At 40.4% G+C, this 21,321-nt stretch overlaps 1 protein-coding gene across 1 annotated transcript in view; it reads right to left on the reverse strand.

Moving 5' to 3' along the window:
• thsd7ba (thrombospondin, type I, domain containing 7Ba) overlaps window positions 1–21,321 on the reverse strand; it is a 175,226-nt gene that overhangs the window by 102,912 nt on the left and 50,993 nt on the right. Inside the window, exon 4 of the mRNA XM_084361504.1 lies at window positions 3,858–4,707. Within this exon, the coding sequence (XP_084217630.1) occupies window positions 3,858–4,707 (850 nt within the window). The remainder of the gene's footprint in view (window positions 1–3,857; window positions 4,708–21,321) is intronic.

A 21,321-nucleotide genomic window follows, 5' to 3' on the forward strand; every position in this document is an offset into this window, starting at 1 on the left:
AAACTCAACACCAACTCCAGAGAGGTCCTTTCTAGCCCGTTCTCTTTCCCAACACATCAAATACAGCAGCCTGGCCAGTGGCCCTAAGCTTTAAGGTTTGATGCTGTAGGTACCCCTCGAGTGTCTCTCCTTGAAACAGCCCTTTGTGCAGTAGTATAAAGAGCGAGATGAGCCCTTGTGTCCTTGGGTCATTCTCTGGAGTTTCCCCAAGACCTGCGACCAAGAGTCAAGAGTGACTTGTTTTTAATGTATGTAACATAGGGGAGTTATCCTACGTATATAACGTATGTGGCGTCACGTAAGGTACATGACGTGACCGACGTCAGTTTGATGACTGAATGTAGTTATATTAACCCAAAGCAGGATATTTTCCTAAACCTAACCAAGCAGTTTTGGTGTTTTTGAAGTGCAAAAATCATCATATGTGAGCTGTTTGAATTCAATTTTCATTTCATTCAAAAATCATTGAAGTTTCCCTCATTTGCAATAATGTTGTGAAATATTTCAAAAGAACAAAACTCAGTGAAAAGTGTTTTGAGATAATCGTCTTCAATTTGTCGAGGGGTAATAAGAGTGTCAATCTTGAGAATGTTTTGCAGATAATTTCACTTGTTCGGTGCACAAAATCCAAAGGCAGAATTTCTAAATTCAGAAAAGACTGGTTGTTTGTCAGCACGCTTTATTTTTAAAGTCTAACTGGTTGTTGTATATGTTGCTACCTTGACCGCTGAGCCTTTCATGTGAAATAATGACCTGGAGGTGTAGATGGAGCGTCGTAGTTTGAATCTTAGGGCAATGACCAAGCTGCTGAATTTGACAAGCTGGGACTGAGAACAAGTTGACCTTTCACGGTTTTTGTGTTTCTTGCATTTTGCGGTCTAAGCAGCCATTGTAGGTGAGGGTTAGACACGGGTGTTCAGTTGGTTGCACTTCTGAATGCCACTGAATCCTACACACAGGACCTATAAATGAACTAATTTGAACATAAATGGCTGCATCAATGAAGGGTCACCTGATTTAATCGAACACGGCTGTGGGGGTACGTTGTACATAAAAGGTTGGGAACCACTGTGCTAGGAGAACTAACTCAAAGATATCATGATTTCCTGATGAATAAATGACCTTGGTGGCTTCCACTCCTTCATGACAACATTCAAAGCTATCATACATCATTATAAAAAAGGAAGACATGAAGTTCAGCCTTTACAGAAATGGTACAAAGAGCTGATATGCTCATTGAAATATGAAACAAGTGCATTAGTCATGTAATTATAGCTCCCATTCTTTAATTTGGACAATTTAATTAGTTAGGTTATTAAGATGCGAGTACAATGCTCATTTTGGAATTTTACTTTGTAATTAGGGTGTAATTAGAAAAGCAGAATGAGGCAGAACTCAGGTGGGAAATCCATATTCAAAAGCTCCTTAGTAAATACCATGCTAATCAGGCAGTGTACTGTAAATGGTCTCTTCACACTCAAGCCATAAAGCCAGTGAACCTTGTGTGCCTTGTCAGGGGTAATGGCATGCGAGCATCAAACACACAACAAGACTCCCAAATTTAAGCCCCTTCATCCGAACAGCAAGGGACGAAGGAAACGCATCACATCAAAATTGGCATGAAACTTAATGCAGTATTGTACATGTGAGGGTTTAAACCCTAAAGCTGCCACTGCTTAGCTGTTATTTAGCTGTGTGCTTTTGCAATGCACTGCTCCTGACTTTTATTTTGGGTTGTAACTAGAACAGGTTTACAGGCTTTCTTACAGAAAAAAAACCCCATCAGTTTTCTCATACTGTCCAGTGCTGCAGCTCTGTATTCCCCTCCTGTCTGTCTGAAATGCTCTGTTTCAGCTCCCGTCTCTTTAAGACATACCCAGTCTCCTCTGAATAGCACCACTAACAACTACAGAAGAGCTGGGCTAAATCAATTCTTACCGTGCCAAACTAGCTGCTAGGCATAAATTGTGCAAATGTGTGGCATGGTGGTGTAGTGTGATGTCACAAAGTCAGGGAATTTAAGGCGGGACTGCTGACGAGATGTTCAGGAGCAGAATATTTACCTTTGAACATCTTTTACATGCACACGAACCTATTAAACACTGAAGGAAAGGAAAAACATGAAAAAGCATAGTAGGTCTCCTTCAAAAGAAATGTCAAACACTAAGAATGCATCATTCCAACACGATATTATTGATAAGCGGTTACTATATCTTCCATAGATGGCAGTCAGCAATTGATTAAAACAGTCAACTAATAGTGTCAGTTTCCAACAAGTAGAAGGTTTAATGGCATTCAGTCAATTTAATATATACATGCAGTGATTTTCCTTCTCCTTGAAAAGAAAGCCCAAGATGGAGTGTTGATATTTCTAATGTGTGGGTATGGAGGTGTGTGTGTGTGTGTGTAAAATTGCTTCATTTGTGTGCTAGCTTGTGCAGAAAAAAATCCATTCTTATCAAATCCTGTACCATGGTTAACTCAAACAGTAGGCACAGGAGAGGAGCAGCACTTGACATTTACCACAATAGAGCCTCGCCACCATGCTAATATGCCGGAGAAACACCAGCTCCCACATAATCTAGTTATAATTGAATAAATAACCACCATCGATAAAAGCCATTTTGTTTCAGTGAATACGCCTCCACACGGAGCAAACGACCCACTGGGATCATGAGGAGGGGATGACCATTGATCACGTCCCTGTCATGTTACAAAACAATACGAGCGTGGAGGAACCATAAAAACAATCAACTCCATTAGGAATATTTCACCTGACACCCACGTTCTGCTACAGAGCATGTTTGTTATAACTTTGTCATATGCTACACCAGTGGAAGAAGAGATTAATGTTTGACAAATCCAGTTATCTGTACAGGTCCGTTCCCCAGACAACTACAAACCAGCTCTTTTCACACAGCCACCTTGCTTTCATTATTAGATTGAACTTCTCTTGGACTTGAAATGAAATGCCATATTTTTCACCGCGCTTTCATGTATTCATCTCAGGTTCACCCTTTTTATTCTCACTGTATGAAAAGTCATGCTTCCACCGTGCAGTTCAGTTCAGATCAGTTCGTTCCACTTTAGAACTGTAAACCTTGATCTGTTTTGCATTTTCACCGCAGACAGGACTCCTACAGTATATGTAGACGGGGCTGTTACCTGGGCTTTAGTACTAAGCCCCTTCACTTTCCTAGCTGCTGGGAAACAAACAAGCCATTTTTTGGTCTTGAGAAGCGGCAGCATTCATTAACTGTAACTTCTACTGCCAGATGTACAACTTACTGATAACCTTGTCTCTGCGCCGCTCACATATATCATCACTTTTCTGCCGTACAAAATCAAATGATTTGTATTCTTTCTACTTGGTATGTGGGACACAAACTTTGTTTGAGAAAAAGCTGAAGGAAGCAAGACAAAAGACCCCTAAAAAAGATATCAAGACAACTCTGGTTGCTCCATTTGTCTCTGACCAACCATAAGTCTGCAGTGTTTTAACACCACCTTTTAGTATCAGCTCAGTTCTCTTCTAACCTAGAAGGGTATCAAAAAAACATGGCGGAATGGAGTGGTTTTATTGGTACCATCCACAACTTTTGCCAATGGAAACGCAAAAAAACAAAAACTAATTGAATTGAACTGGATTGAACTTAAAGCTCCTGCTGGTAAGATAGTTCATTTTTGAGTCTCATTCCCAACTCATCAATGGTGACCCCATCTACAATCCCAAAGTGTCAGTAATTGACAAGTTGGGGAACTCAAAGCAACACTATTATCTTACCAACAAGAGCTTTAGCTGGTGGTGGAAGTGCAGCTAAAGTTGAAGCAACTTGCAGCATTTGTGTTTGGCTTACCTCAGCATTGCATTCTTGCCGTCACTCCGTGTGCAGCGGACTTGTCGTGTCTGGTATCCAACCTCCAGTTCCCATGACATGGGGTACTTGTGCGCATGATGATGGTGGTGTTGGTGGGAGTGGTGGTGAGAAGCGTGTGTGTGCAGTGTGACTGTATTGTTCTCACTGTGGCTGGTGGAAAAGTCCACTGTGGTCCTACCACTTAACAGGGCGTCCTTGTGATGGGGTAGTCGGCACTCACTCCAGGCCCCGACTTTAAGGCTGTACTGGTACTCGCCCTCCCCAGTAGGGCAGTCAACAGGGCTAGAACAAGTCCTGAGCTCTGTCAGGTTGGGACAGTTTGCACCTCCATACATCGGTGTGGCCAAGACATGTCGAGTCCGATGCTGCAGGCCAGCGCCGCAGGTTTTGCTGCAACTTGACCAGGAGTTGAAGTCTGAAACGACACAGTCTTGGGGGCAGGGGATGAGGCATGCCTGCTCCACAGCTGGCTTCTGGGAAAAGAACTCGCATATCCGTGAGGTGACTGTGGTACGGTTTGAAGTGCGTACACAGTGGATTTTGCGCCTCTGGATGCCATGTTGTGCTGTGATGCACTCAGCCGTCCTTGGCATGAGCTCATTGGCAAAGAAAGGGACAAGAACACAGCCCCCCCAGTCTGACAGATCCCACTCAAAGAGGTCCTGGTGCCAGTCACAGACCTTAAAGCAGTGCCGCTGGCTTTCTGGCTTGTCCATGTGCTGGCAGTGGGTATGGTGGGTCGTCCAGCCCTCCTTGTGAACACACCATATTGTCCTCGTCTGAACCCCGCCAGAACCACACTCCTCGCCCATACAGTGACCCCATTGGCCTGCAACCAAGAGAAGACACACGGAGAGGGCATTTTCATTAAAACCTGAAGCTTTGGTGGGGGGAAAGAAAAAAAAAAAGATGTTTTCAAAATTGCAGCTATCTGGCAGCTTGCAATCAAGCACAATTCAAGGCCATTCACTTAACCTGCATGATTGCTTTATTCATGAACTGAAAAAGAAAGGAAGAAAGGAACACAAACTAATCAAACAACTAGCAGACATCGATGTATAAAATTATAAGGTTAGTTTCTTGGTCTCAAGGGACAAGATTCATTAGGGTCCTTGTTCCCAAACTGATCAATATCTTGGGCAAAGCAAGGCAACCAGAGTTGCTGTTCACTCAGGCATTATTGTCAGATATGCTATCATTTTGCTGAACTGCAACATTTTGTGAGCAATAGCTTTTATTTCAATAAGTAATAAGTTTGATATAAAGCCACTTCTTCAAAGGTGACTGCAAAGATGCTTAAACAAACTCTCTGTTTTCATGACTTAATAAACTGAACAAACTAACTGACATTAAAGGACAACCCAATTTCATATTGTTTTACTTTACTGTTTATACAGTGTTTGCTGCACCCTGCCTGCACCTTTCCAGCTTCAAACAAGGACCCTATTTTTCTGATAGAACAGCGTGTTCATTCAGTTATGGAACAAATAAATATTTCTGAGTTTGTATAATTACCTCATTAATATAACTGTACATATAGAAATTCTGAGTTTGAATTTCTTCTCCAGAAGTACAAAACAAAATGAACCAACCAAGGACATGTCTGGTATTTTGCACTAGTCTGGCTCATTGCTTGCAGCACAATGAGGATTTGACCTTAAAGCACAACACAGTTGCTGGCTGGAATTATTTAAAAAACGTCTTAAATGGAATTTCTGCTGTAAAGAAATGTATGTCTGCAAAAGAAACAAAACTTAGTATAACATTTACCTCCCTTTATTGAGTACAGAGCAAAAATTCAAACCCAGAGAGAAACATGAGTTTCTTTGTCCATGTTCAAAGTTTTAGGAACTGCCAACAACATCAAACTTCAAAAGGGGAAAGTGGTGAACCTGTTTTAATACAGTTCATCTTTCACCAGTCGTGACAGTTGATTCAGTCAATGCCTGCTGGGTCTGTTTGCAAAGTTCAAAAACAGAGTAGGAGGTAAAATTAAAGTCAACTCGATTGACTCTGTCATAAATACATGTTCCTTGTAAATTGTTAAAGTTCCCCCGCACACATTTATTAGACAAAAAAATCTAATCTTCTTATCTTCACAGTAGATTTGGTCCAGACTGTTAAAAACTGAAAAACTTATAACTACGATAGCACTGGCTGTTCAGAGCTTTTTTCCCTGTTCAACTGTGTTTCATTTATTCTTTAGTCCATGTGTTTTTCTTTCTTTCTTTCTTTCTTTCTTTCTTTCCTTCCTGCATGTATTCCCAGTGCTTCTTAGGTTTTTGTATTTGTGTACTTATTTAAGTTCTCAGAGCTGCCCCAGCCAGCTGGTTTTTAGCTTTACTTCAATAAAGCTTGCTTTTTGTTTTCAACCTGACTGCCGCTGTCTGTCTTGCGTTCGGGTCCTTTGATTTAACCCATAACACGCGGCTTGGTAACATACAATCACGTTAATCAGTGGGATAGGCTGGTTCATTGCAAAATGTTTGTTTTCTTTTGTGATTTTATTTCACTTGCAGTCTAAAACATGACCAAAATGAACACTGGAACCCTTCACAGAATCAATGACGCAGTTTCTTCAGAGGAGAGGATGTCATCAAACATTACCTTGGTGCCACTTGGTGTCCCAAGTCATGCCTGTAGACGCGCCTCTTAAAATCAGATTTTTAATGAGCACAGAGAAAATGTACACTTTCAGCAATGACTGCGAGGACAGCCTACTAGTATGAAACTGTGTACATACATCGTCCTACACAGTAAAGCTCCAACACTCAACTGTTGGAACAAGAGGAAAAACACATTTTTGACTGGAGGGGGGCTTTGAGTATTCTGAAAGGCAACTCTAATCTTTTTTTCTGGTTAAATTTTATTTTAACAAACTCCGACACATAAATATTGTGTACACAAATTATGACAACATTAGGTCGTATTGACACATAAAGCTTAGGGCCACGTTGAACTAGCTACACTCACAAAAGGTGCAAAATGCTGTTTTCACTCCTCATGAAAAAGCTCAGTCCAATAAATTTCACACAAAGTTAAGTTGTGCGAGAGTGGCAGCCTGAATTTCGGGTATTCGCTAACATTACGGAGTGATGATGTGGTTGAGCCCGCTGCGTGATACAGAACCGCACTTGGCCGTGACTACTGGCAGCATCAAAGTGTGAGGGTGAAAATAACTGTGCTTTTGTCACACAAACAGTGGAACATAGAAGCACTGCGTGGTCGGAGAGGGAACAAAATCGCTGATACCGTCTCTCTCCTCTTTCATTGTGAAAACCTGCATGAGCATCAACTTGTAGTTTAAAGTGTAATACTTGCATGAATTCAGGCTGACCACAGATTATAATTCTGTGAAGAAGGGGCGCTGCAAACTTTTCACAGCCACCTTCACATCTAGGGATGATGTGACACTATAAAAAAAATATGGATTTCGACATAAATTTATGTATTTCAGTTGATGTAAGATGCATGAAAAGAAAAGAAATATGACTTTTTACTTATTCATATGGGGCAGAAAACTGTGTTAAAGTAAAATTGAAGTGACAGGTAGAGGACAGTGCAACAGTGCATTGGTTGTTAGTACTCTCGCCTCACAGCAAGAAGGCTTGGTAACACTTCATAATAAGGGTATAAATCATATACTTAAATAATGTTTAATTCATGCGCGACTCATGATGATGTAATCAACAGGTTCTCACGCCCAACTTGTCAAATACAGCACCTTGGTCAGTGCCCTTAAGCTTCAAACTATGACACTTTACCTACCCTCGTGTCAGTTTTGGATGTGAAAGCCTCCCCTGTCAAGTTAGCAACAATACATGATATGCTACGTCACGCAACATTTGGTTAGACTTTCATAATAAAGCATGCTGACAAACAATTCACATAGTTACAGTTTTTGGACTATTAACATCCTCAAACGGTTGTGGTTTGGTTAGGTTGAGGAATAAAAAATACTTGGCTAGGGTTAGGCAATTTGGGCTTTTAGTTTTGTGATTTCCTATTTTATGTTGTTTAATGTTACTTTCCACTTCCTCCCTTTGTCTGTTTTCTACACCTGTCTCATTTTCCACCACGTCAGTCCTGTTTTCGTCTTGCCCCTGGTCATCATGTGTTCCCCGTGTTCCCGATTTGTTCCACGTGGCTTTATGGTTTAGCGGAAAAGGAAATCTTCACTTTGGCCGGATGAGTTCAGATCTCCGTCCACATTTTATTAAAAATAAATGCACTCAAACAATGTTCAGAGTTCAATGAAGATTGGGTTTTATTGTCAAGAAGCAGGCACAACAAAACTAAGTCTCACTAAACTTATGTCCTTTCAAGTTCCTCCCAAAATGAATTTCTGAGTTTTAGACACCATAATGTCATCATTCCTGTGCTCAGTACCATTACATCATTCTTTCTCTACATAATATTGTCTTATCCTCACAGGAGCTAACCCTTATCACATTTGAGTTACTGTTGACACCATAATCTCTCTTCTTTCAAGGTTAAACACCCGTATTCCCATAATATCCCCTTATCCATCACTTTCCAACGAAGTCATCCTGCCAACCTTAAACACACACTTCCTCACGCATTTATTTCTTGCTGTCTACTAACTAATAAAAAAAAAAGATTAAACTTGACTATTTGTGGATTATTCATATATGGATCAGGATTAACAATACATTAGTAAAGTCAAACATTAAAAATATTTCCAGTTTGTTCTCTGTTTTTGGATAACTTTTTAGTTTTCTTGGATTTTCCTTGCTGCCATTTTGTAGTTTGCCTTATAAATTTTGGACTTTGGTTATCAGCATTAAAGCTTGCTTTTTGTTCCTTTACCTGTCTGCCTCTGTGTGTGTCTTGTGTTTGGGTACATTTTTGCATAAATGTGTCGTAAAACTTGGTTAGGTTTAGTAAAAGATCATACTTATATGTTCAGTCTGGTAACTTATGTAATGTAAGTGATGTAACTCATGTCACTGACCGTGGCTGCTGTATTTGACACGGGCTGGATTTGACTGAGGATTTATCATGAGCTCGTGTTGCTCATCATTAAGAAATTATCCAGTCATTATGACTTCATGTGATTACTTCACACTGAATAGATCATCAGTGTTCACAGTTACTTCACACATAAATAAACATGTGAACATATTAAATGATCACATTAGAACATGTATTTGCTTTGCCTCTCTGAAAGCAGAGCAGTACCTGTTCTCATAGAAATATTCAGCAAACCAAACTGGTCGTCAGATGCCAACATTTACCCAATAAACATAAATGCAGTAAGATAAATAACATTTATTTGTAACTGGAATCAAGCTAATTTGATTGCATGTCGATTAATGAGTGAAATAACTGAATTAACTGATTAAGTGTGACAATAAAGTCATAGTAACTTGATCATTTGTTAACGATGAGCAACAGGAACTCATAATACATCCTGCGTTGATTCATGCATTAAATCATCATGAGTCATGCATTTGCCTTGGCATTACTTAAGTATATAACTTGTGCCATTATTTTAAAGTGTAACCGGAGGTTCAAATGAACAGGCTGGCTGTGTGGAGTCGCTGTTAATAACTATCAGACTCTCCCAACACACATCGCTCACTTCACTTTATTCTGCTGTAGAATACATAACACAAATTGATGTTCAGTCTCATGAAAACAGCTGTCATCATGAACATACTGCAGCCTAACAGCATTTGGTTAACGAGAGGTTAATGGTCCTGGCCTGTTAATAAAGAATAAATTAGGAAATTAAAACTTCAAAGAGAGCTGGTTGCCAAGTGTCGGCAGCCCACTGCACCGCACTGTTTCTCTGGTTGCTTCTTCTGTGACAACGCCTCTTGTGGAGGACTTGAATCTCGGCCTACCGTCCTTCAATATGTTCTCGGATCTATATCGGAACACATGAACATGATACGCTTATCCTCGCTGTGTGAATGTCTGCAGGATGTGTAGGATCAGGTTATTAGAAAAAGGGCAAATTGAAATGCAATTGAATGAAATGCTAAATTGATTTGCGATTCATAAGAACTCCATCCAAAAAATGGATTTGTGCCCCGCTAATCTAGTTTTTGACCTTCTGTCCTCATTTTCAAAAGACATAAATCAGAAAAAGTAGGGGGAAAAAAATGAAATCAATTTGCTGATACGATGTGATTATCTGCGTTCACTTCTCATCCAGTTATTTTGCCACATGCTATGAAAAGGATAATTTGATTCATTTCTTCTAATTGGAATTAAATTGATGTAATAATGAGATCCTACTGCTTCGTAAATTGCTTTCAAATGACAACTAGCTGAAACTGTTTTATGCCATTTTCCTGCCAGAGAAATCTGTTGTTAACACTTTGTTTCCTGGCCAATCATTGACATGACAGAGCTGCTCTGGAGCTGTTGCTTTCTGCTTAAGGGGGCAATATTTCAAACTGCTGAATTGTTTCATAGTTCATCGAAGCACATCATTGAGTTTATTCATCTTGGCTTTGCAATGTTAATGGGGACTTACAGTGTAGCTAACATTATTATGTCCGTATGATCTTCAGCTGAACATATCAAAAGCACAAAGGATAAAGAATTACAACCGTTACATTAATTCAGAAAGAGTTTTTTCACACAGGAGAGGAGATAAATGACTTGTGCACTGGTTTAATTTCAGGAACTGGGACGTGCAAATAAACATAAAGAGGTGCAGTAACGAGAACATGGCCGTCTTTGTCTGACACAGCGTGAAACACGCCGAGGCTGTTGCAGCAGATGCATGTGTTTTATGTCGCGCATAAATACTGTCACAATAATTATTATCATCCTTTCATCTTCATTCACACTGCAGCGAGATGTGAATAAGATCAGACCTTTTCTCTCACAAGACATGTTTGGCATAAACAGCAAAGAGATGCTTTTTATTTTCATTTCAACTCCAATTCAGATCACATGGACATGTGGAACAAAATATGACCTACATGTGATGGTGTATTGAGACATTTACACTGTGGTTTTTCAGTGTTGCCGTGACTGTGAGCAATTAGTGTACATTCGGCGTCTGCCAGTATTAACGAGGCGGACAAATGTAGAAAAAGCTGCGTTACGATATCATTGAAGCTACACTGGAATGATTCTGGGTGGGATGGAAGCCCCTGTGGGAAGGGGCTGTTGTTACACTCCTTTTGTTATAGTCAACAACTTTCTATGATTCAAATTCTTTAATTAAAGTGGCAACAAACAACATTTCCCACCTCGTGTTTCCAAGTGGTATAATTGTTGGCGCCGCTGCTATAAAGACAACTGGATTGTTTCTGTTTTGCTAAGAGTCACAAATAACAACAACACAAGACAAAACATGAGTTTATTTAATCATTTAGACTATTAAAGAAATGGACTGCCACTTAACCTTCAGCCACTTAACCTTCCGCCACTTAACCTTCCTTTCTCAGGGTGACTGCATGCCCAGTGGCAAATAAAATTATATACTGTAGCGATAGCGAGGTTTATAGGGAACCAACGTGCTGTGAACATGGATGGTTTCCATATTTTATGTCCATTATATTGTGCAATCAACATTTACTTCATGATGTATGTTGAAGCAGAATGTGTCGATTGCAAGTTTAAGTAAAAAATTGCGTACTATGACTTTATAATCATTACTTTAAACTAAAAAAAAAAACTGTTTTGACAGACCTGGGAGAGGGATCCCTCCTCATTGGCCCTTCCTGAGGTTTCTTCCATCTTGTGATGTGATGGAGTTGAAGTATAAAGTAACATAACATGGAAATACTCCAGCAAAGTAAAAGTATGTTAAAACTGTACATGAATACAGTACTTGAGTGAAAGTACTTAGTTACTTTCCATCACTGTCTACGAACAGAGTACTGGACCGAGCAGGCTTACGGCTAATTAGCCTCATAGGGAGCGGGAGTGCTATTAAGAGGTCAAATCACAGGAACTTGAAGGCCAGAAATATCTTGTTACATTAGCCTTCATAATCAAAAGGCCATATGTAAATAAGGCTTGTGATTCAATATTTAAATTTAGTTGAAAATGAGCTGCATAAAACATGAAGCCAAACAAAAATAGCCGAAAATAGAAGAACAGGCGCATGAGAAGAGGAGCCTCAAGTTTATGCATTGCCGAAAGTGGACTTTAATCAACACATGGGTTCAGATTCTCACTACAGCATGTGTCATTGACTATCTTGGATATTTCCATTCACTACTTGGTATATCTGTGTGTTTATTTACGCTGCAGCACATTGTATTTAACTGAACCAACATGACTTTGCGACATTTTGAATAAATGGTTTGAACTCTGGCGTTACATGATGTAAACTGCCAACCTGAAAGACACTTGAAGCACTTTGAACAGGAGAGACGTGTTGTTTCTGTCAGAAGAGAGGAAAAGGGTACACAAGATCACTCGCGGCTGCGATAACATCTACGTCGTGCTGATGAGAAAAATTAGACACAACATATCAGTCAAATTTAATTTTAAAAAACATGCAGTCACAACCCCACCTCCAACATTCCTGCTCTGTAATGTGCTTGAAGAGATGTTCTCGATTCAGTCAAAGCTGACAAGACCGAAATAAATAATCTTATATGGGTTACACCCTAAAATAGACATGAAAAGCCCTCCACAAAAATAAGATATGAGCAGCAATTCACAGCTGAGCTTATAAAGAGCTTCAGTGTCAACAGTGAGCAGCTGAGTGCTCTGCTCCTGTGGTCACTGATGGCACTCCATCCTGATAACCACTCTTTCATCAGCATGACCACCTTTGCTCAATGGTGCTGTTTTCACACTGTGCCAGGGATATGTGTGTGTGATTTATGGAGGTGTGATTGGGACTGATTCCGCTGCCAGGGGAGCCAGCTAACACAAGCGCTAGTTCATCTCCAGAGCTCTGAATAATCACTCTCTCGATCTGTCAGCATCAGCATCTGTCAGCCCCTCAGGAGGAACCAGTCACCCACAGCTCCTTCATTCCTGTCGCACTTATGTCGCCTTGCTTACACCTCCGGGGGGCTCCAGCACCCCCACGGGCCCCTGCTATATTTACTATTCCATTTACATCTTGGTAATAGGGAGAAAAACTTTGTAAGAGTCTGAGCAGACTTCAGTACAACACAGGAAAACAGAGAAATTAAATTTAGCCAATGTTGCATGACTGAAACCGTATTCTCTCTTTCAGCAGTGTTCAGTTCAACCCTTAAGTTGGACAAATGATAGCAAAGCTGTACGACAATAACGAGTAACACAACAAAAGCAATCTTCACCATGCCCCGAAACCAGACAGACGGAGACAGAGAAGAAGCAAACAGCAAAGCAGTAAACTGTTGTTGTTTAAACAGCAGCGAGCGGCGCTTCGTCTAGAGAAAACTGTGATTTCACCACTGTGAAATCTTTTTGCCTCTCTGGTCCCTTTAATTACATTTGGTAAAAGCATCATTGAGTAAGCTCAGTAAAGTCTTTATACAATTTCTACTGAACTTTCCAACTTCAGGCGACCGTGTCAGAGCTGTTAATGTGCAACATTAAACTTTAACACCCAAAAAGCTGGATTTGACGCAGGCCCAGAGAGCTTCTGAATGAAAGGGTGCCATTTTTTTTTCGCCATGATACCTATCACAAAAAAACAGATGCAAAGCTCTTCTGAGCATTTGTTGATCAAATTGCAGTCTAGTTAGCAGTATAATTTGTAGGCATTAAACATTTCAGCGAACCACTGATAAGTGTGTACCATATAGAAATTTCCACAATACGTGTCATATCATGATAACATGATAAGGGAAAAAGTATAAAATTGCACTTCAAGAAATGTTAAGTTGCAACATAAATAAACATTGAGTTTTAACTTATCTGTGGATTTGCAGAAGCGTACTTTGCCACCGTGTATTCCGGTGATTGGGTTGACAAGGCTACCAAGCCAGTGACAGTTCACAACTGTGTTTCAACATTTGCAAGTGTGAAACCACTGGATGTTTTTAAGGAGACATCTGAACAATTTACGGATATTAACTGTTTGTGGCGACAAAAACAGGTATTTTAAGCCAAAACAGTGTTGTCTCAAGATAAAATTGAAAACGGAACCTGATCAAACGTCAAATTGCAACAAAAAGAAATGTAAAGTTACAACATATCAACAAATATCTTGAACTGTCTAAAAAAAAAATCAGATACCTCAGCTCTGGACGGGGAACATAATATTGTTTCTCTCCACGCTGCAGCTTTCTGTGCATTTTCCCCACAAACATCTGCTGAGTTTACTCACCATCCATCTTCGACTTCTCTGCCTGAGTTAAGTTTGACTGTCTGGATACATGCGTCTTTTGTCACAACACTTTTTAATTAAATGATACCTGTGCCACTGAGCCTCATTATGCACGGAGCCGTCCCCCATGCCACACTTCCATCAGTTGTAATTTATGAGCAGCTAGGTGCATCCTCAATTACAGCATTCATATATGCAGAAATTCATCAGATTATCATCAGCCAGTCAATCCATCTCCAGAAGGCCTGAATCAGCTCGTTTTAACCAACTGTTTATGTAGCAGGTTACAGGGATTATTTGTGAACTGTGAGCAAGAGGAGTTAAAAATTCATTCAGGGGGAGAATTCACAAGTAAATTAAGTGACAAAAAAAAAGTCATCATCACCTGCAGCTAAAAATAATGTGTGATAATAAAAAGAATGAGCAGCCACTGTGAGAAGGTTGACCTTCCTGCTTGAATATAAATCAGACATTTCCATAAATGCTCAATAAGTGAATGCATTATGGTATTTGTGTTTTGGCTTGACAATGAGATGCTTATTGCAGCTTGCATTATCCCGAGGCAAAGCATCAAATGCAGCTTCAATATCCCACACTAATGAATTAAGCACCCCGGGGCTGCAGCACTATACACATGGCCCCAATGGGCTTTTGTGATAATTTAGCATTCAGCCCTACAGCACCAGTGCCAGACCTACTTGAATGCCTAATCATTAACTGAATGGCCAGCAGTATAAACAAGACAACACTAACACATGTTGTGTCCACTGAGTGATGTAATACCCATTTGGGCCAATCAGTAACTAAGCAAATGTGTGCTGTACTGCAGCCATACGATGTCATTTTTAAACGCCGAAGTGTCGTAATAAAACTCGTTTCCTTTCTTTCTTTAATGAAAATCTGATTACTGGTGTCCAAGATTGTCCGCGATAAAGACAAATACATCCACAGCATCTGGACTCTCTGCCCTGACTTCACGAGGTGTGACGGTTCACAGAGCCATTCTCACCCTCTGTACTGTAAAAACCACACAAGCTCCTCTGCTCTGATTTATCTCAAATCGATATTGCAGTAGATCATGAGGAGGATAATTTTAATACCAGCATGAAGACTTCTAAGTGAATAATCAATCATCTTTAGTCGGTATTAGCATGATTCCTTCAGAGAGTTATCACTGTGCGGGGAAAGGACAGTGTTTGAATTGCACAGCAGTCAGACAACAGTGTGAGGTGGAGCCACAAGAAATAACAGAAGTCATAACGAAGCGGTGCCCTTTTTGATGTATTCACATTCTGGTTTCTGGGGATTTTTCTCTCTTCAGCCTGCAGAGCAAAACAAACAACACGGCTCTGTGACCGGCTGCATAAATACGCCAATGATCCATATTTATATGCAATCATGGAAGGTGGCAATTCAGCAGCTTTTGATATAAACAAGCGCCGATATATTTCCTGTGTTACACTGTCACCGCCGCTATACACAAAAACACTGATGATAATATAACATAGCTTCCAAACTTCAATCACCAGCCCAGTCGTCAGAATACAGTGTTAGCAGTCAATGTTCGTGCAAAACACAGATACGTCCAAGGTTGGCATGTGTACCAAATGTGGCATATCAGGTTCACATTATATGCTTGTTAGGCACCGTATTAGGCATCAGGAAGTGGAGGTTGCATTATTAAAAGACAACAAGACAAGACTGCCCACTGGATGGCTGCAGTTTGAGTCACATCACTGGATATGTTTAAGGACACCTGGGGACATTTTCCAGATGTTTTGTGGAGACCAAAACTGGCTATTATTCACAGGAAGTCAGACCATCTCCATCCTTGGTTGTGGTGAGCACACCAGGTATTTTAAGCCAAACCATGATGCAGAGAAATAGAAAACTCAACCTACATGTAAACAGATGTAAAGGTGCAACATAAAGAAACGGACAGCTTGAATATATCTGTGGTTTTGCAGAAAGGTCCCTAGGCAACATTTACTCCATCGATTGGGTTGCAACCACACAACAAAGAGTTTTTTCAATCACCAAGATGTTGATTGTTGATTGACTAAAGATGTGTTACAATAGCAGAACCTCAATACAGTATGTCTACGAGCCTACAAACAATACAATATGATGAATGCATGAAGGTAAATAGAGATACAACATGTGTTTCTGTTTCTGTATCATCTAACTCAGGAGTATTTCAATCAGAGGAAGTTTAAGGCTACCTTTTGGGCTAATATAGTACTCATATGCCAGGAAAGACTGACATTGCACCAACAACAATTTGAGAAAGACAACAATAATCTATATCCAAAGACACCCTTTTACAATATATCTAAGTATTTTATGTAAAATAAGTACACATACAAACTATAACATGACTAAATGTGTGCTAAAGCCGTTGGTTTGAGACCATTGTGCTGCGTTGAAGCATACCCACCTTCAGCTGAGGTGAAAACCTTTGCTCACCGGTAGCTGGAGAACGATTCATCTGTATCTGTGACTGTACAGATGAAGAATAAGCTTGCATTTCTTATTTTCTGCTCTGCCTGATATATTTTTTCCGGGTCATTGCTTAAGTCCCATTTGTCTTTGCTACTACTCTGTATATGTTAACCTGCCCACAGCATTGGGCTGTCAGAGAGTTTCAAATGGGCTCTGTTGAAAACACAGGCTCCGTTCTGTTAAGTCAAGACAAGGTGGGGGGGGATAAAATATCAAAGCAGCTGCCATGAGCAGCACCATTTTCCTGGGTTTCCATGCCTTCATGATAAAGATCCTGGACCCTTTGAATGGATTTTGTAAGGGAGCTTGATGTTGACTTTCAGTCAGTCAGATTTGTCTGTAGCTTCTATATGTTTAACACTCTACGGTATATCTAGGGACAAGTTTACACTGCTAAACCTTTCAAATGTGCATTCAAAAAAAAACATGAGCCGACCCGATGTGCTTTCCAGTTACAAAAGATGGGTCGGAGTCTGCCTCAATACAGGTATGCATGGTGTAAGAAATAAAAGCTACCTAAAATACAAGAATTTGATAATACAGAGAAGGCAAAACAAAAAATGGTCCTAGATGATACAATCTAAATCAAAGCAATACAATAGGAAGTTAGGAGATATACAGTACAATAAAAGCAGTAACAGCAGTTATAAGATGTTAGAGATACATTAAGATGGGACTGAGGAAAAAAAAAAAAACATGAGGCTCTCTTAGTGGCCCTTTAAAACTGCTGCTGGGTTGAGTGTTACGATGAATATGCTCCTTGGGCGTGTCCAGGATGTATGCCGGACTTGGAAGCATAATACAAATAAGACAACAGCTCAGATAACTACACAACACAAAGATAACAATACAAACGTGCAAGCTATGTGGTTTCAGAAATAGAGAGTCCATAGCAACCACCATAGCAACAATAGAAAATGTTGTATTTTTACACTTTTTGTGGCGAAACCTGAATAAATCTTCGTAATAACAAACAACAACAACAAACTGAAGGTCGTACACTTTCGCTGAACAAAGATTATGAAAATAAAACATGCATTCCTAGCTAAAAATATCAGCAATACCCATTGTTATATGAAAACTATTTTTGAAACATTGTATTTTCCACTGATAATGAAATTATATGTATGCCATGTTTTATCATTTCCCAGAAACTTGACAGTCATGTGACATGAATGCAGGACAAAAGAAAAGAACAGGCAGATTAAAAGTACCTCACGATTTTAGTGCCATTATTTAAACTAATACTTCTTGTGTTGTGGACAAATGTAGCCATTACACATTCTGGTGTGAGACTGGGTTGATGGTTCGCTCGCGTAGCAGTGTTTTGTTTGACACAGCAAAAAAGCCTGTGTGCTGGGGCACAAGCCCCGGGAAATAATGGGTTTCAGAGCACAGGGGTGGCGTTGACCCATTGGGCCTGAAAGGGCCGTCAGACTACACTAAAAGCACGCTGAAATTAGGTTAATTAATGTGTAAATAAATGGGTTAATTGGGAACTTAACTTGGTTCCCCTCTCAGACTCTGCTGTACATCAGTTAATTTGGGTTGTAAAATGCGATCATAACTGAAAGGTGTAAAGTCCCAAACAGTCACAGGCTGACAAATGGCATACGATTATGTGTAATGTTGTGTCAGCACAACACAGCAGGGCACCATTTTTCTATACTCCGGTTCGACAATAAATCCAACGCCAGTGACATTTCATCTTTTCCTAATAGTGAACGTGGCATGTCCCGCTGTCTTGCTAAATATGCTCATGGCCGAATCCAGACAGGACTTCCTCTCCTGAAATCAATGTTGGGCTGTTCTATTAACTGGCCTTGGGAGACTTGGCAGTTTATCTGCAAAGCACATAATGTATTTCCTCTAAGATTTCATTTATTCATATAGATCCCACTTTGATTCAGGCTGGAAACCCCCTCCAGGGTTTCTCTGCGAATCAATGTGTTTACACTTATTAATGCCACAGTACTTCAGTTGGTATCACTTTAAGACATGGAGACTACAGTGGGGGCCAGACAGAGGTGCGCTGTACCTCTCCGGTGATCAGAATCTTTTTCCGTGTAATTGCTTGTCTCATGTGGTCTCCTCTAGTCTCTGCACCAGCCTGTGTAGAGGTGACAAGTAATTGGATAGGATGTCATTCACTCCTCTGTCTCACTGTCTTCCACTGACCTGGGATTTCTCCCCCGTAAGCACAGGAGCAGAACTAATGGCCATATCTACAGGCAACAACCTGAGGAAAGACCGTGGTGTTTTGATAATGCAGGTGACAAGGGCCATGGCAGGACAGAGATAAAGGGACAATTGTATATCTGGCAATGCAGCATTTTGTATGATTTGTCCTGTGATTATTCTATAAAACAAAAAAAGTTACATCCAGCGGTGTAAATCTGACAATTGTTAAGAGGATTGTTCCCTGGTAATCTGTCAATAAATATTGTATCCACTGGACACCACCGACATACCTGTCAACAGCCCCCTTGTAACCATTATTCCTGCTGTGCTTTGGATTTGCAATGTCTCCCATTAATCTCCTGATTTCATACAGGGTGTTTTTCAGTTTCTGCATGGGATATGTGTTGTGGTGCCTGGCAACCTAACCCAGTGGCAGAGGTGAGCATGTGTTAACAACGCTGACTGACTGAAAATGGGTGTGGGCAGGACCCATGAAGAAGAAATACACTTCCAAATTTAACTCCACTGGTGCTAAACTTGTCTCTTCAGCAATCAATGTGCATTTTGTGACTTTAGCATAGAGCACGGTGGTAAAAACGAAGTTGCAGTACTAAACATGCTAACTAAGCTAAACAAAATCAAATCAATCAATAAAAACGACTTATTTTTTGATAAACAACGCAGGATAATTCAACATAAATTCATGAGACACAGTGCAGGAGGCTTCGAGTCAAAGAAATGAAGGACTTGGAAAGAGAAAAAACAGAAATGTATTGGCTGGTTTCTGGAAGCACTGCAGGAAGAACAGGGAATAAAGCTGACTGTGCAGGGGCTATGAAGCGCTACTCCTCGTATGAGTTTGAGGGGAGCCTTGACAAGGTTGTCATGGCTGAACATCTGCTGAAACTTCATTTGAGCAGTGATTACTGACGCACCCCAGAGGTTTTCCTTGAGCTGCTCTCAGATTGAGCCGCGATTTCTGAAGTGCTGCTCTATTTCTGCTCAAGTGTGAGGTGAGAGCACTTCAAACCGAGTCAAGGAAGGTTTTCATCTCCCAGAACAATGTAAACTATGTCTCACAGGTGCTCAAGTACCTAAACAACAAAAATGGTCTTTCAGTGCTTAAAAGGAGCCACATCAACATGCTCTTATTGGTTCCTCTATTACATAGTTATGTTTACCTTGTTAAGGTCACACAGAGACTGTAAGGGATGTGTACGGGGTCATTCCACCTGTCAGTTCTGCAGAGCTTTTCAGCCTTTTTTTTAGCAGTTTTGCTGTTTGGTTCAGTCTCACCACCCTGATCAACCTTTTTTCCATCTGCAGCAGGCAGCTATTTTCTCTCCAAAAAGCTCTGATTAACCCATTATGCGCTACAGTACCTGCTCAGCACCAAACGGCAAACAAGGTTAGTTGTTAGATGGTGAACACAGTGCAACATTCAGCTGCGGAGGAGGTTATTTTGTATTTTGGTAGAAAGTAAAACAGAGCCGCAAAGTAATCCTAATGTGTAAATACGTGATTGGTTGGTAGCACATTCGCCATCACTTGATAAGATGCAGTGTTGTAATCACATTTGTCTGTCTGTGACGCAGTGACGTATGCATTCTTGAACTGTAATCACATTTCAGTTACTGATCAATTACCTTCTTTCTTCAGTTCAAAGTTCTTCCATTATCTGCATAACCAGCTGATAAATCCTCAAACATGCCATTTCGTGCACGCTTGCGTAACGATCAGCCTGACCTCCCCCGATACCCATGAAATTTAACACTGTGATACCGTCTACTTCCCCCGTGGAGGGGCTTTTCAGCCCGGGCGGTCTTCTGCTGACTCTGATGAGGAACACATTATCATAACTTGATGAGTCTCTATCTTGGAAAAAAAGCACATTAGCACAATCTCAACTAAAATTTCACACTGAGGCAGCCACACTTCTATATCAGTCTGCGGTTTATCCATGCATAGATTTATCGTAACTTCTGAATACCCGACGGTAAAAATGTAGCACGCACACAAATCCTCAGGACTGAGTTGACAAATCTCAGTTTCACCAATTTATTCTGGCCATGTCAACCAACATGGTAATGTTTGGCCTTCATCATAGCATCCACCAGGCTGAAATGTTAGCATGATGGTTGACGTGGCCAGAATAAATTGGTGACATTGAGATTTGTCAAAGCTGTCTTGAAGCTGCCGTTATACCTTTGGGAAATATGAACTTGCTTTAGCACCATAAAATAAAACAGTGGGAAGGTGCATCCTCTCAAAGATTAACTATATATCACCGTAACTCAGTATGGACGAGCACTCGTTCATCTCAACCTTTGTTTTTACAATCAGGCATCGTCAAGTTTGTTTACCAAGTCGACCAGCTACAGACTGCTTTATGTGTTGACAGCTCTTTTAATGCGGGATGCTTTGCAGTTTGCAATTTAAGGAAGCTATTGAAGGTTTGTTTTTATCTCTGCAATGTCATACTTGTGGATTATC

The sequence above is a fragment of the Pagrus pagrus genome (assembly GCF_965226575.1).
Source record: "Pagrus pagrus genome assembly, chromosome: 9".
Classification (NCBI taxonomy): domain Eukaryota; kingdom Metazoa; phylum Chordata; class Actinopteri; order Spariformes; family Sparidae; genus Pagrus; species Pagrus pagrus.